Source organism: Budorcas taxicolor, chromosome 11 (assembly GCF_023091745.1).
Source record: "Budorcas taxicolor isolate Tak-1 chromosome 11, Takin1.1, whole genome shotgun sequence".
In the NCBI taxonomy this organism is placed as follows: Eukaryota; Metazoa; Chordata; class Mammalia; order Artiodactyla; family Bovidae; genus Budorcas; species Budorcas taxicolor.
In genome coordinates this window covers 53,017,639-53,032,168 of record NC_068920.1, presented here as the reverse complement: position 1 = coordinate 53,032,168, position 14,530 = coordinate 53,017,639, and the positions used below count along the sequence as shown (strand labels likewise).

The following is a 14,530-nucleotide window of genomic DNA, read 5'->3' as shown; positions in this document are numbered from 1 at the left end:
ATTTAACCATGAAGTGCTTTCGAATTTTGGCAAGAATGTCATGTATTTAAGATGTAATACTGCCATCTTCAGAGCAGTTCTCCTGGGTTTCCTTACCTTACTGCTCTCCACTCAGGTGCCCTTTCCCAATAAAATCTCTTGCTTTGTCAGCACATGTGTCTCCTCGGACAATTCATTTCCGAGTGTTAGACAACAGCCCAGTTTCGGGCCCTGGAAGGGATCCACCTTCCTGCAACAAATGGTGACTCTGGTGGGACTCTTCTTCGCTGAGACTGACATCCTGACCACTCAGGGTACTCCAGGGCCAACTTGCCTGCCAATGGACCAGACCCAGTGGCCACAACTGGGACCCTTTTGTCCCTGGTCTCCTCCTGATGCAGACAACTGGCCAGAGTGCCCCAACCAGTAAGGAACAAGAGACTTTATTGACCTCTCTCCCCTTCCCTTTCTCTTTCCTCTCCTTAACCCTTCCTATCCTTCCCTGTTTTTCTAGTCCCCCGGTCCTGGATGCAGGAATCTGGTCAAAGGGCCCTCAGCCTAAGCTGAGGATTGGAGACTGATTACCTCCTCTTGGCAGAGAACTCGAATTCTGGTTCTGGTCTGGTCTGATTTCTAGTAGGGCCGAGTTCCAGTCCTCCCTTCTCTGGAGGCCCAGGGAAAAGTCCCATAACGCCTGGGCATCTGCAGGTGCAGGAGACGTCTGTAAGGCCACCCATTTCCACCCCCTCTCCTGCCTCCTCCCCCTTCTTCTTTCAACCTGGCTTCCTTTCCTCCCCTGAAATCTTTGATGTTAGTACTTGGATCTGAAGTTTTGTGTCTCTACAGGAGGTTTTCTGAGAGACTGTATTCTTGTATTTAAGGGCTTCCCTGGTGGTGCAGAGGTTAAAGCATCTGCCTGCAATGTGGGAGACCTGGGTTTGATCCTGGGTCGGGAAGATCCCCTGGAGAAGGAAATGTCAACCCACTCCAGTATTCTTGCCTGGAGAATCCCACGGATAGAGGAGCCTGGTGGGCTACAGTCCACAGGTCGCAAAGAGTCGGACGCGACTGAGCGACTTCACTGTCACTGCCATCTTTTAAAAGCAGACTAGATAACTACAGCTTTCAGTGGCTCTGGAGGTATCTAGGCATTTCTGGGGCATATTTGAAACTACATAAGATTTCTCCAAACATGATAACAGATTATGTCAATTCCACTTTTCTGTTGCTCTAATTCTCCCCATTTATAAATTGAGTGTAATAATGTTACACAAGAGCATTTCACTGACTGACTATCTTAAAAAATCTTTCAACAGAAGTCTACTTTCTGGACAAAATCTTGGGAGAAATCAATACATACCCACTGTGAATGAAACAGGTCTCATGGTCAATCTAGGTTCAAAATATTTTGAGAAAACACCCATTGGAGAAAAGAAACTAAATATAATCAGGCTAATGGAAAGATAGTTCCATTCATAAATCTAAGTGATAAAGAACAAAGTCAGACTCTTTCTCTCTAAAAAACCATTAACTAGCTAGCCAATCACTATAAAGAAATCTAGGAGATCAGGGAGGGAAGGACTGAGAGTTTGGGATTAACAGATGCAAGCTAGTGTATATAAAACGGATAAAGAATAAGGTCCTACTGTATAGCACAGGGAGCTATATTCAATATCTTGTGATAAACCATAATGGAAAACAATATAAAAAAGAATATATATATGTATAGATGAATCACTTTGCTATACAGCAGAAATTAACACACTGTAAATCAACTATACATCAATAAAATTTCTTTGATCTTTTTTAAATAAATTTTTTTAAATGCTAGCCTTTAATCATGCCAATAATAGTAACTCACTATTTATGGTCAGCAGATATTTAAAATAACATTCCCGGATGATTCCAGGGCTGGTCACTCACTAACTCTGTGACTTTGCACCTTTATGTCATTTCCATAAAATAAGAATTTTGCAGATGTCTTTCCCTTCCTATATTCCAAAATTTTATCATCAAACTTTAATTCATTTCCTATGTAAGTATTTTTATTCCTCATATAAATTAAAGAAAGTACGGAAAATCACTACACCATTCAGGTATGACCTATATCAAATCCCTTACGTTATACAGTGGAAGTGACAAATAGATTTAAGGGATTAGATATGATAGACAGAGTGCCTGAAGAATTATGGATGGAGGTTTATAACATTGTACAGGAGGTGGTGATCAAAACTATCCCTAAGAGAAAGAAGCACAAAAAGGCAAAACGGTTGTCTGAGAAGGCCTTACAAATAGCCAAGAAAAGAAGAGAAGTGAAAGTCAAAGGAGAAAAGGAAAGATATACCAATCTGAATACAGAGTTCCAAATAGAAAGAAGAGATAAGAAAGCCTTCCTAAGTGAACAATGCAGGGAAATAGAGGAAAACAATAGAATGGGAAAGACTAGAGAGCTCTTCAAGAAAATTACAGATACCAAGGGAATATTTCATGCAAAGATGGGCACAATAAAGAACAGAAATGGTATGGACCTAACAGAAGCAGAAGATATTAAGAAGAGGTGGCAAGAATACACAGAAGAACTATACAAAAAGGAGTTTAATGACACAGATAACCAGTGGTGTCATCACTCACCTAGAGCCAGACATTCTGGAGTGCGAAGTCATGTGGGCCTTAGGAAGTATCACTACAAACAAAGCTAGTGGAGGTGATGGAACTCCAGCTGAGCCATTTCAAATCCAAAAAGATGATGAGATGATGCTGTGAAAGTGCTGCACTCAATATGCCAGCAAATTTGGAAAACTCAGCAGTGACCACAGGACTGGAAAAAGTCAGTTTTCATCCCAATTCCAAAGAAAGGCAATGCCAAAGAAAGCTCAAACTACCTCACAACTGCACTCATCTCACATGCTAGCAAAGTGATGCTCAAAATCCTCCAAGCTAGACTTCAACAGTATGTGAACTGAAAACTTCCAAATGTACAAGCTGGATTTAGAAAAGGCAGAGGAACCAGAGATCAAATTGCCAATGTTTGTTGGATCACAGAAAAAGCAAGAGAATTCCAGAAGAACATATACTTCTGCTTCATTGACTACACTAAATTCTTTGACTGTGTGGATCACAACAAACTGTGGAAAATTCTTAAAGGAATGGGAATACCAGACTACCTTACCTACCTCCTGAGAAACCTGTATGCAGGTCAAGAACAGAACTGGACACAGAATAATGGACTGGTTCAAAACTGGGAAAGAAGTATGTCAAGGCTGTATATTGTCACCCTGCTTGTTTAACTTATATGCAAAGCACACATGTGAAATGCCAGACTGGATGAAACACAAGCAAGAATCAAGATTGCAGGGAGAAATATCAATACCCTGAGATATGCAGGTGACACCACCCTTATAGCAGAAAGCGAAGAAGAACTAAAGAGCCTCTTGATGAAAGTGAAAGATGAGACTGAAAAGGCTGCTTAAAATGCAGCATTCAAAAAATGAGCATCATGGCATCCAGTCCCATCACTTCATGGCAAATAGATGGGGAAATAATGGAAACAGTGAGAGACTTTATTTTCTTGGGCTCCAAAATCACTGAGAATGGTGACTGCAGCCATGAAATTAAAAGATACTCACTCCTTGGAAGAAAAGCTATGACAAATCTAGACGATGTATTAAAAAGCAGAGACATTACTTTACCAACAAAGGTCCGTCTAGTCAAAGCTATGGTTTTTCCAGTGGTCATGTATGGATGTGAGAGTTGGACCACAAAGCAGGCTGAGTGCCAAAGAATTGATGCTTTAGAACTGTGGTGTTGACGACTTGAGAGTCCCTTGGACAGCAAGGAGATCAAACCAGTCAATCCTAAAGGAAATCAACTCTGAATATTCACTGGAAGGATTGATGCTGAAGCTGAAGCTCCAATACTTTGGCCAACTGATGGGAAGAGCCGACTCACGGGAAAAGACCCTGATGGTGGGAAAGACTGAGGGAAGTAGGAAAAGGGAAAAACATAGGACAAGACGGTTGGATGGCATCACTGATTCAATGAACGTGAGTTTGAGCAAACTCTGGGAGATAGTGAAGGACAGGGAAGCCTGGTATCCTGCAGTTCATGGGGGTCACAAAGAGCTGGACACAACTGAACAGCAACAATTCCTCACATGCTAGTCTCCTTTCAAGTCTGAGAATAAAGAGGAGATTAACAGGAATTAGCAGCAGTATTTTAACAGTATTTAACAGTATTATGATAAGACACATAGATGTGCCTGAGTTCAGCCAATCACCTCACCTTCAGGGCACTCCAAGGGAGCCTCATGTGCCAACACAAATCAAAGCAACATTTTATTAATAACTGTCCAAATACCAGACTCCCCAGTGAAAGGCTTTGATGAAAAGTCAGAACCAATTTGAGGCCTGAGCACCATCTTCTACTCCACTGGAAACAGCAGAACAGTATATTCAGGTTGAGGGTAAGAGAGGGAAGAAAGGAGAGAAAGCAAGATGTTTGAGCACGCTGGCTTCTACCTTTGAAGATGCAGTGGTCAATGAAGTCTCTCTCTCTCTTGTTCTATCTCCATCTCTTTCTTTCCTCCCTGCCTTGAAAAAAATATAACCAATAAATACATCACTTTCTCAATGACAATGTCTTATTATCATTACAGACTTAGGATTTGCCTTGCTTCTTGTCAATATTGAAACCATCAGGGTCAACACAGGCCTTTAAGCGCCAACATGCTACAGCAGATGAAGGGGTTCTGTTCACATCCATGTAACTTTCTCTGTACGTCCTCCCTTTTCTCCCTCTACCTGTCTTTATCCTCCCCTAGACATTTGGTTCTACTGAAAAACAAACTGAATTACAACTGCTACTGAGCCAATAATCGATACTTGAGGGGTCAATGCCAGCAACACGTTTTCGTAAGAGGCATGGGGAGGAGTCTGGTTCTTCTCATTTAAACCAGTTCAGTTCTTTGTGATTCTTCTGGGATTATTTTGAGGATGACATTCCCAAAGAAGCTTTTCCTAGCCTTTTGACCTAAAATAGATAATGTTTGTCTTACGCTTCCCTTTGGTAATGCCATTTACATTGTTCAGTTCAGTTCAGTCACTCAGTCGTGTCCAACTCCTTGCGACCCCAAGGACTGCAGCACACCAGGCCTCCCTGTCCATCACCAACTCCAGGAGTTCACTCAAACTCATGTCTATTGAGTAGGTGATGCCATCCAACCATCTCATCCTCTGTCATCCCCTTCTCCTCCTGCCTTCAATCTTTCCCAGCATCAGGGTCTTTTCAAATGAGTCAGCTCTGCGCATCAGGTGGCCAAAGTCTTGGAGTTTCAGCTTCAACATTGTTACATGTTTTAAAACTGCCTTTGTTATTAGAATGTAACCCCTATAAAGGCAGGTAGGCTGGTTAGATAAATGTCCCCTCTCCCCAGGCAGTCCCAGTGCTGTGCCCAGGGGCAGGCAATTCTGCCCAAACTTCAGCCCCACTCACACCTTGGTGGGAACAGCCTTACGCACACAAGATACTCTAAAAGTAGAGACCAGATTTGTACTTTTATCACTGTATCCCTGTACCTAACATGAAGTCTGCCGTCTGGATAAAGCTTGATAATTATTTAACAAACTGAATTTTAATATTGAAGTTCTGACACTTGAAATAAAAGATGTAATTATAAACTGAGCCTTTCAACTAATTTTCCCAAATAATTTTCCTACATCTTTCACCCTCTTAAAGCACACACACACAGACACACACACACATACTATCTTCATACACACTGTAAATTATTTTTTGTTCCTAGCTTCTAATCTAAGCTTATTAGTTTATATTAGTCTGACTAATACAACCTGGCTTTACAATGAATGTTTCAGAGATAAATTGGGAGAAAATGAGGAAATTAACACAGTGTATTATTACAGGTTAGATTCTTCTTTTCTGTTAAGAACTATTAATATATTTGTTAAATGTGTTGCCTCTATTTTTACCTCCCTGTTCCAAATGATTTGAAAAGATCTCCTGCATTTTCTTGATAAAAATGGTGTTCCATTTAACCACAGAGTTTACATACTGCATCTCGGAATCCTTAGAGCAAAATATTTTACTTCAGTCAGGACATGATCTAAAACATATATGTGGGTGATATATGAGAATGTGTAAGAAAAAGAAGTTCCCAATAATAAGTTGTCCCCAAATAAAACAAACTGCCTCAAAATTTACATCACTTGTCACTTGCCATGACTGGCCATAATCAAGCATAAATGGGTTAGTATTTATCACAAGTGTCCTAAAGAGATTCCAGCAGAACAAAGAAAGCTTGAGAAGATTTGTATTCTTGATATTTCCTAAGAACACAAGTGGTGCTGCCCAAAACGTGACTACAATCCCCATGAATGCAAATTTACAGGTATTTTATTAAAATACTATTATGTATGGACCACAGAATTAATAGAATTGTTGGAAACACACTTTGTTGTGAGTTCACTGAAATAGGAAAATCCAAGGTTAGTTTGCCTTCCTTCTGCAAGGAAGGAACCCAAGGCAGCATCCATACCATGGTTGCAGCTCCAGAATTTAGAGACATTCCAGCACTCAGATTCCATGATCACAGCCCAAGTCTTCATCTACCCAGTGGCCCAGCCATACTGCATAGGCCTTTTAGTGTTCTGGCTTAGAACCAGGCTTCCGTGGGAGTACATGTCATCTCTGATACTAACTGTCCACGCCCTTGAGTGAGTCATTTAATTTCTCAATGCCTTGTTTCCAGATCTGAAAAATTACGATGAAAACAATACCAAAATTATCTGGGCCACTGGAGGGAGTAAATAAATGAGCAAATACATAAAGTCCTTAGGATCTTGCCTGACACAGGTTCAGTTCAGTTCAGTCACTCAGTCGTGTCCAACTCTTTGCAACCCCATGAGTCACAGCACGCCAGGCCTCCCTGTCCATCACCAACTCCCAGAGTTCACTCAAACTCATGTGCATCAAGTTGGTGATGCCGTCTAGCCCTCTCATCCTCTGTTGTCCCCTTCTCCTCCTGCCCCCAATTCCTCCCAGTATCAGGATCTTTTCCAATGAGTCAACTCTTCGCATGAGGTGACCAAAGTATTGGCGTTTCAGCCCCAGCATCAGTCCTTCCAATGAACACCCAGGACTGGTCTCCTTTAGGATGGACTGGTTGTATCTCCTTGCAGTCCAAGGGACTCTCAAGAGTCTTCTCCAACACCACAGTTCAAAAACATCAATTCTTTGGTGCTCAGCTTTTTTCACAGTCCAACTCTCACATCCATACATGACCACTGGAAAAACCATAGCCTTGACTAGACGGACCTTTGTTGGCTAAGTAATATCTCTGTTTTTGAATATGCTATCTAGGTTGGTCATAACTTTCCTTCTAAGGAGGAAGAGTCTTTTAATTTCATGACTGCAATCACCATCTCACACAGGTAGTACTTGGTAAATGTTAACCTTATGTCTTTGGATAATTTTCTCTTTTCAATGTCTTAGTTTTCTCATTCTAAAGCATGTACAAAAAGAATATTCCTATCTTAGAGCACTGTGAAAATCACAGGAGAAAAGTAAAATTGCTTTGGAATAGATCAGTTTCTACACAAATGCTAGGAGTGAATAAAAATAATATTACAGACAGCTAAGCAATTTTTTTTCTTTCTGCCTTCTTTTCAGTAGAAAGTACCTTGTAACTTTTTTTTTCATTCTGCAAGGGAAATGTTTCAGGAAAAAGAGCTAGCAGTTTTACATCAAAGTAGACAATCGCTGTAGCAATAAAGGCATTCTTCCTGGTAAGCTTTCAGAGATGGCTTTTAGCATTTTTCTGCATATGGAATATTGGGGCTTTTTCATTATCACAGAGTGAACTAAAAACACGCTCCACAAAAACATAAAAGCATTCTCTCCAGGAAGCGGAACAGGGCCCTGGCTTCTGGGCCTCCCACTGTTGACTTCAGCAAGTATTCCCTGTAGCGTCATTCATAGAGCAGTCTGCCAAAGATGCAGGGAGCAGAGTGACCTCCAGCAAAGAGGAAGAGCAGCATCTTCTTCCAGTGGGCAGAGAAGCTGCAGAGCAACGCCTTTCTGAATCGCTCGCAAAGGTCTGCCTGATCTCTCGCGTCCATGCTGCAGTCCAGGGCACCCTCTGTCAGGTTGTCAGTGGAATCTTCCAATTTCCCAAACTTGCTCAACTCAAGACCGAAATTTAAAGCCTTGCATTTAGAAAGCCAAGAAAGGACTGCCTTTGTGCTTGATGGGCTCAGTGCAATGGCGGTTCAAGTGCATCAGGCTGAGGGGACAGGCGCGTCCCACCAGGGCACACGCTCACCACAGCATGGAAGCAAGCCTCTCAGGTGAAGAGGTCATTTCTCTTGCTGTTGTAGAAAGGGTTGAAAATATTTAAATATATCTAGTTTATTATAGATACGTAACAGTATGTATAAAAATATACACAACATAAAAATCATCCTGAATCTCACAACTTGGACATAACCGAGATAACATTAGGCCTAACAGTCTACGCTCCACAGGGTCAGGGATCTCACAGAAGGATGAGCCAGGAGGCAAGATCCCAGCCTGGAAGAGTTCAGCAGGGCTCCTCTCCTTGAGATGTCACTTGCTCAGGTGGTCTCTGTCACTCTATCTTAAATTTCCCCCAGTTCTCTCTGAGTAAGTTTTCTCCATAGCACTGATCACATTTGAACATTATATATATTTATTACAATATATTGTTGTATATTATATAAATACATTTATAAATATATGTGATATAAATGTTATAATAAATTATTGAATATTAAATATATATTACTGACCATTTTTCTTCATGTCATGTTCATTAAGAAATGTAGCACATCATAACTGATCAGTTTAATTCCATTTTATATATTTTTCCTATTTATTTTGCTTATTATATCTTTATTCTCCCTAAAATGGCGGTTTGCTCTGATTCCCAACTTTAAACAGTGCCTGGCATGGAGCGGGCAATCAGTAAATATTACCAAATTATTGAGGAAAGAGAGATTAAATCAAACATAGTGCAATGCACCTTTTTCCTAATAATTATGAACTTGTTTAATCAATTTAATTTTAGTTCATTTAATCATTATAAACCAGTCCAATAAGAGAGGACTTGGTAAATAAATCATGATTCTTCTACAAAACAAAATATGTCAAAATTTTGTATTTTGATATTTCATGGCATATAAATCATCCCGAATCTCACAACTTGGCAAAAAACAAGTTAACATTAAACCTTCGAGTCTGTTAGATGTTGAAAGTCAGATTATGAGAGAATATGCATAATATGATCCTATTTTCAATACATATACAAATCATATTGATGTTGTGTCTGGCATGATGTTGTGTGCTTGAGCCATCTGGATGAAAAAGTGTACACAGGAAACTGACATATAAAAAGATAATGATGACACAACTAGATAAAAACTGTAATGAATATACCTGCATTTCTTCTGCTTTAGAAAAGGTCTGGCTTCCTTGAGAAAATGGCCAGGGAAAAGTGGGAACAGTTATCTCATTAGAGAAAAGGCACTTTATACATCTATGTCACGTTAATGGCCAAGCTGCCAGGGAAAATGTTATTTTATTGGGACACGTGATGGCACAATGTTTTACTTACCATTCGAAAGCAAAGCCATGCTTCTAACCCATTCACAAGCACAGTGAGATCTTGCAAGGGACCTACAGCTTGTAACTGCCTTGATGTCTTTAGCCCTAACTCTGGATTGGAACAGCGTGGGAATCAGAGAACTGTGAAGAAGTACTCATCTCTGTTCACTGCTCACCACAGCCCATGGTGCTGGATCAGCTATGGTCCTGAAATCGCAAGAGGATTCTTCTCCTTGGTTTGTTTCGCTGTCCCTAAGACACCAAGGAAAGCAGAGACTTGGAAACTCAATCTGACCCAACTGCCCTGTTTGTCATCAGTACAATGTGTTATTTGCAAGTCCATCCAGTATCTTCCATTACAGGGTGGGGAGCAGCTAAGAATAGCTGCAGTATTTGACTCTAAGCGGCCTGCCCGGAAGCCCAAAGCTGACAGCGTGACTCATTATGGGAAGCAAATTCTTGTGCAAGCGCTGATACAGAGGAGCCTTTCAGCGAGGGAAGGAGAGGGTGCCTCTTAACGAGTTGCCCTGGCTGCCAAGAACTTCCGCCCCCCTTTCAGTTTTTTAGTGACAAAATGCAAACTTGGAGATAGGCAAGACTCCAGAACACCACTAAATGGCACGAGGCTAAATTTCTCTCACCTAGCTCAGATAACAAATTTGGATGCTTTCCTTTAAAGTAAAATTTAAACTCTGAAATAAGCTTCGGTCATAAACAACATCATAAGCTAAGATAGCACAACCAAGGCTTAAACAGGTTGGGAGTGCTTCCACAGTCTTCATTTCAAGTGATTTCTATATTACTTATTATATTAGCCACTACGTGTATTTGCATCAGCTAACCATCTCAGATTACCTCAGATGGATCCCACTCTCAAATCCTCACTTAAAAATCTGCAAATAAAATGAAAATAATACTAGCAGTGAATATTTATTCGGCTTGGCACTGTGCTAAGCTCTTTATGTGCATTTTCTAATTAAATTGTTACAATCACTCTGTAAAGCATATTAGATTATCATGCCTGAATTAAGTTCAATTACTTGCCCACAGTCACAAAACTAGTCATCATGAGAACATCCTGCAATTTGGCACTCTTTCTTCCATTTTCACTTCAAGACCACCTGCTGTGGTAAATCAAGAAATTAATATTGAACGTTATAATGAGATTTCACACAAGCATCTGTCTATGGTAAGACTACTAATTCCAACCTTATATTGTATTCACCCAGAATGCAAATTAGGAGAAAAGAAGGATTTTTTTTTTTTCTCTAAAGTGTGGAAGAAGAGACATCATTAATGCTCACCATTCTCCCGTGAGATTTTAAAGGTAGAAAGATGTAAAGATCAAAATAAAAATGATTCAAAATATTCAAAAATCCTACTGCCATGCACATTCTTTTCTCTAATGAAATAGCTGACGTCTGACTGTTTTGAACCACAAAGATGGCAATTCTGCACAGTTCAACCCTCAGATGGCACAGAGATGCTCCAGGATGTGGGCTCAGGACCAAGCAGACATTCAAAACCTGCTTTTCACACGTTCTCGGTCTCTGATTCTGGCACATTATTATCACTCTCAGGCAAAGGTCCTCGTGTCGTGAAATGGGGCTAATGAAAGTTCCCACCTTTGTGAGGATATAATGCATACAAAGCCCTCACAGGAGCAACCATCCAGGTCTCCGCGGTGAAGGATGCGTGAAGATGACCATCATGTAAGTCCTCAAAGAGCTTTCCTCTAAGAGACAAAGACAGCAAGCTCTGGTATACTTTCCATTTTTTTAAGAACATCAGCCGTATCGCATTAGGGCTGTGCCCTTAACGATTTCAAAGTGTACCTGCTATTTAAGCCCTTACTTCAAGACTTTCCAACCTATATGTCACGTGTATGAGCAAAGAAACTTGTTAGATGACTTCGGCCTCAGCCAGTTTCTAACGGTAACCTCAGAGGAGATGCTGAGCCTGAATTACCCGCCAAAACCAATCTAATTCCAGACTCACTGCAAACATCTGCGATAATCAGGTAAACAAGTGATTCAAAGTGTCTGAGTGGCTCGGGTACTTTTTTTTTTTTTTTTTTGGTCAGGAAATTTTATTTTAACATTCTAAAGCAGTAATGCTTTAGATGTTACTTAAGTGCCCCAGACAGGATTAACAAAATTAAATGTTTCTAAATTACAAATTTGGCTCCTTTTGGGAGTCTCAGAAGAAAAACAAAAGAAAATAATCCCCCCTCCCAAAAGAAGTATGACACACACATTTTGAAGAAACCCCAATGTTTCATGCAGTGGTAGGCAAGATGTAAAAAGCCACCCAAATTCACACATTTCTACACCAATCATCATCAGAAAAAAGTACTCCGTGGGTACTTTTGAATGATGCCAGCAAGCCCTGAGCCCACATACCTTCCCCTTACAACATGTCTTCAACCTATGCAGGCAGCACATGCATATGAGCCCACGTGTGCAACTCTATTCCTTTTCCTGTGAAATGATCGCCAGAATCACCTCAGAACCCAGTGAAGATCCGGCACCCTAATTTACTCTCTCATTCTAGAATTACAGAGTCAAAATTTGTCACCCCATGTTCTCATTTTTCTCTCTTGTGCCATCACTTTCCCTATTTCAAGAAGAATAAATTTTTGCTTATAACTTCTCTCTAAAGAAACAGGGAAAGGAGGACATTCTTGAATGTGTGGTTAGACTTGTCATTTTAACTCCCTGATTTTTAGCACATTGTGTAAACATGACTGACTATGTTTATCCATATTATGTAGATAATCATTTACTGTTTCAATTACTTTGTGTAAAATAAAAGTAAATATTCGTGTCTTTCAAAAACAAAAATGCTAATTAATTCTCTAAAATCAGTGTTACTAAACATCGCCTAAACCTTTTTTTGCCAGAGTTGCAGGAAGAATATAGATATTTTCAGTGGATGGTTGAACAATAACTGGATGAACTTTAAATTTTTTTCTGCCCTAAGACTCGCAATTCCCTGACTCCATAGTTCCTGGACCTTTCACCCTACTTCCTTGACCCTGTAAGACTATTTACCATCATTGTCCACAGCCGCCCAGTTTGTCATTCATTACCACCTAGGATGATCATATATTTCTTCCCCAGGACCAAGGGACAGGCCAAGAATTATACCCATGACTTACACCTGACAAGTTAGCGTTCTCACTCATAATTTTCCAGCTTGTGATTATCACCATCCATCTCTTTCATCATACCCCATGAGCCTACCTAAGAGTGAAGCCAACACAGAGAAGCTAGGACATGGAGAGAAAGAAAAGAAGAACAGCAGGAGATGCAGAAAGTCAGAATACTGAACACATCTTATGAACTCCTGGATTCAGCTGTGCCTGAAGTCCATATACCTGTGGTCTTCTTAGTTATATCAACTAATAGAGTCCTTTTTTTATTAAAAGCAAGTTGACTTGGATTTCTGTGATCAGCAACCAAAAACAAATGTAAAATAAATGACAAGGACATGCTGTATAACACAAGGAACCATATTCAATATCTTGTAATAACCTGTAATGGAAAAGAATCTGAAAATGTAGATAGATAGATAATAGATAGAACTCCTAAAATAACACAACATTGTAAGTCAACTATGCTTCAATTAAAAAAATATATAAACTTGTAAAATGGGTGGCATAATGCCTAGCCATAGTAAATGCTCATTAAATTATATAAATATACAATTTAATATAAAGACCACACACTGATCTCAAGCATACAAAAAGCACTGCACAATGTATCACAAACAAAACACAGATGACTAAATCATCCTTCAGGGTATTGCTCTTCAAGTGTTAATGCTATGTATGAACTCTTAAATTCAAATATTAAGTACGTATAACTTCAAATGTTAATATGGCTATTGTCTTTCCAGTAGTCATTATGAGAGTTGGACCATAAAGAAGGCAGAGTGCCAAAGAATTGATGCTTTGCAATTATGGTGCCGGAAAAGACGTTTTTTTCTTTTTTGATTAATTTATTGAAGGATAATTGCTCTGTGGTATTGCATTGGCTTCTACCAAATATCAATATGAATCAGCCACAGGTTTACCCATGTCCCCTCCCACCTGAACATCCCACCTACTTCCCTCCCCATCTCAACCCTCCAGGTTGTTATCAAGCCTCAGTTTGAGTTCCCGAGTCATACAGCAAATTCCCATTGGCTATTTATTTTACATATGGTAATGCATATTTTGATATTACTCTCTCCATACCTCCCATCCTCTTCTCCCCCCATTAGCTGTGTCCGTAAGTCTGTTCTCAACGTCTGTTTCTCCACTGCTGCTCTGAAGGTAGGTTCATCAGTACCATCTTTCTAGATTCCACATATATGCAATAGTACATGATAATTGTTTTTTGGAGAAGACCCTTGAGAGTCCCTTGGCTTGCAAGGAGATGAAATCCTTGCAGTCAATCCTAAAGGAAATCAACCCTGAATACTCATTGGAAGGACTGATGCTGAAGCTGAACCTCCAATACTCTGGCCACCTGATGCAAAGAACCAAGCTCACTGGAAAAGACCCTGATGCTGGGAAAGATTGAGGGCAGGAGGAGAAGGGGATGACAGAGGATGAGATGGTTGGATGGTGTCACCTATTCAATGGACAGGAACTTGGGCAAACTCCGGGAGATGGTGAGGGACAGGGAGGCCTAGCGTGCCACAGTCCATGGGGTCACAAAGAGTTGGCACAACTTGGGGACCGAATGTACACACATATGGTAATGAGAGAACACTGGTCTCAGGAGGAGCCTGAGTGAGGTTGTCAGAGAGAAGAGGAGTGCAGAGATGAGCACAGAAGGGATGGAGGTCAATTCCTCCCGAAGGACTTGGGGAAACCTTCCAGAAAAAAAGTTGGCTTTGCTGAAGGGTTGGATTTCAAAAGCCTGAG

The 14,530-nt window shown here is 40.4% G+C and overlaps 1 protein-coding gene across 12 annotated transcripts in view; it reads right to left on the bottom strand.

Moving 5' to 3' along the window:
* MLIP (muscular LMNA interacting protein) overlaps positions 1–14,530 on the bottom strand; it is a 299,443-nt gene that overhangs the window by 239,453 nt on the left and 45,460 nt on the right. For 8 of the 12 annotated variants that reach the window (XM_052649068.1, XM_052649069.1, XM_052649073.1 and 5 more), the window contains exons 2-3: positions 4,497–4,568; positions 4,261–4,407 (exon numbers count right to left, since the gene is read on the bottom strand). The exons of 2 other annotated variants lie outside the window; for them this stretch is intronic. In XM_052649068.1, coding sequence (XP_052505028.1) covers positions 4,261–4,407; positions 4,497–4,568 — 219 coding nt within the window. Of the gene's footprint in view, positions 1–4,260; positions 4,408–4,496; positions 4,569–6,529; positions 6,616–14,530 lie in introns of those variants that run through there. 2 more of the 12 variants (XM_052649072.1, XM_052649079.1) reach the window with 2 other exon arrangements.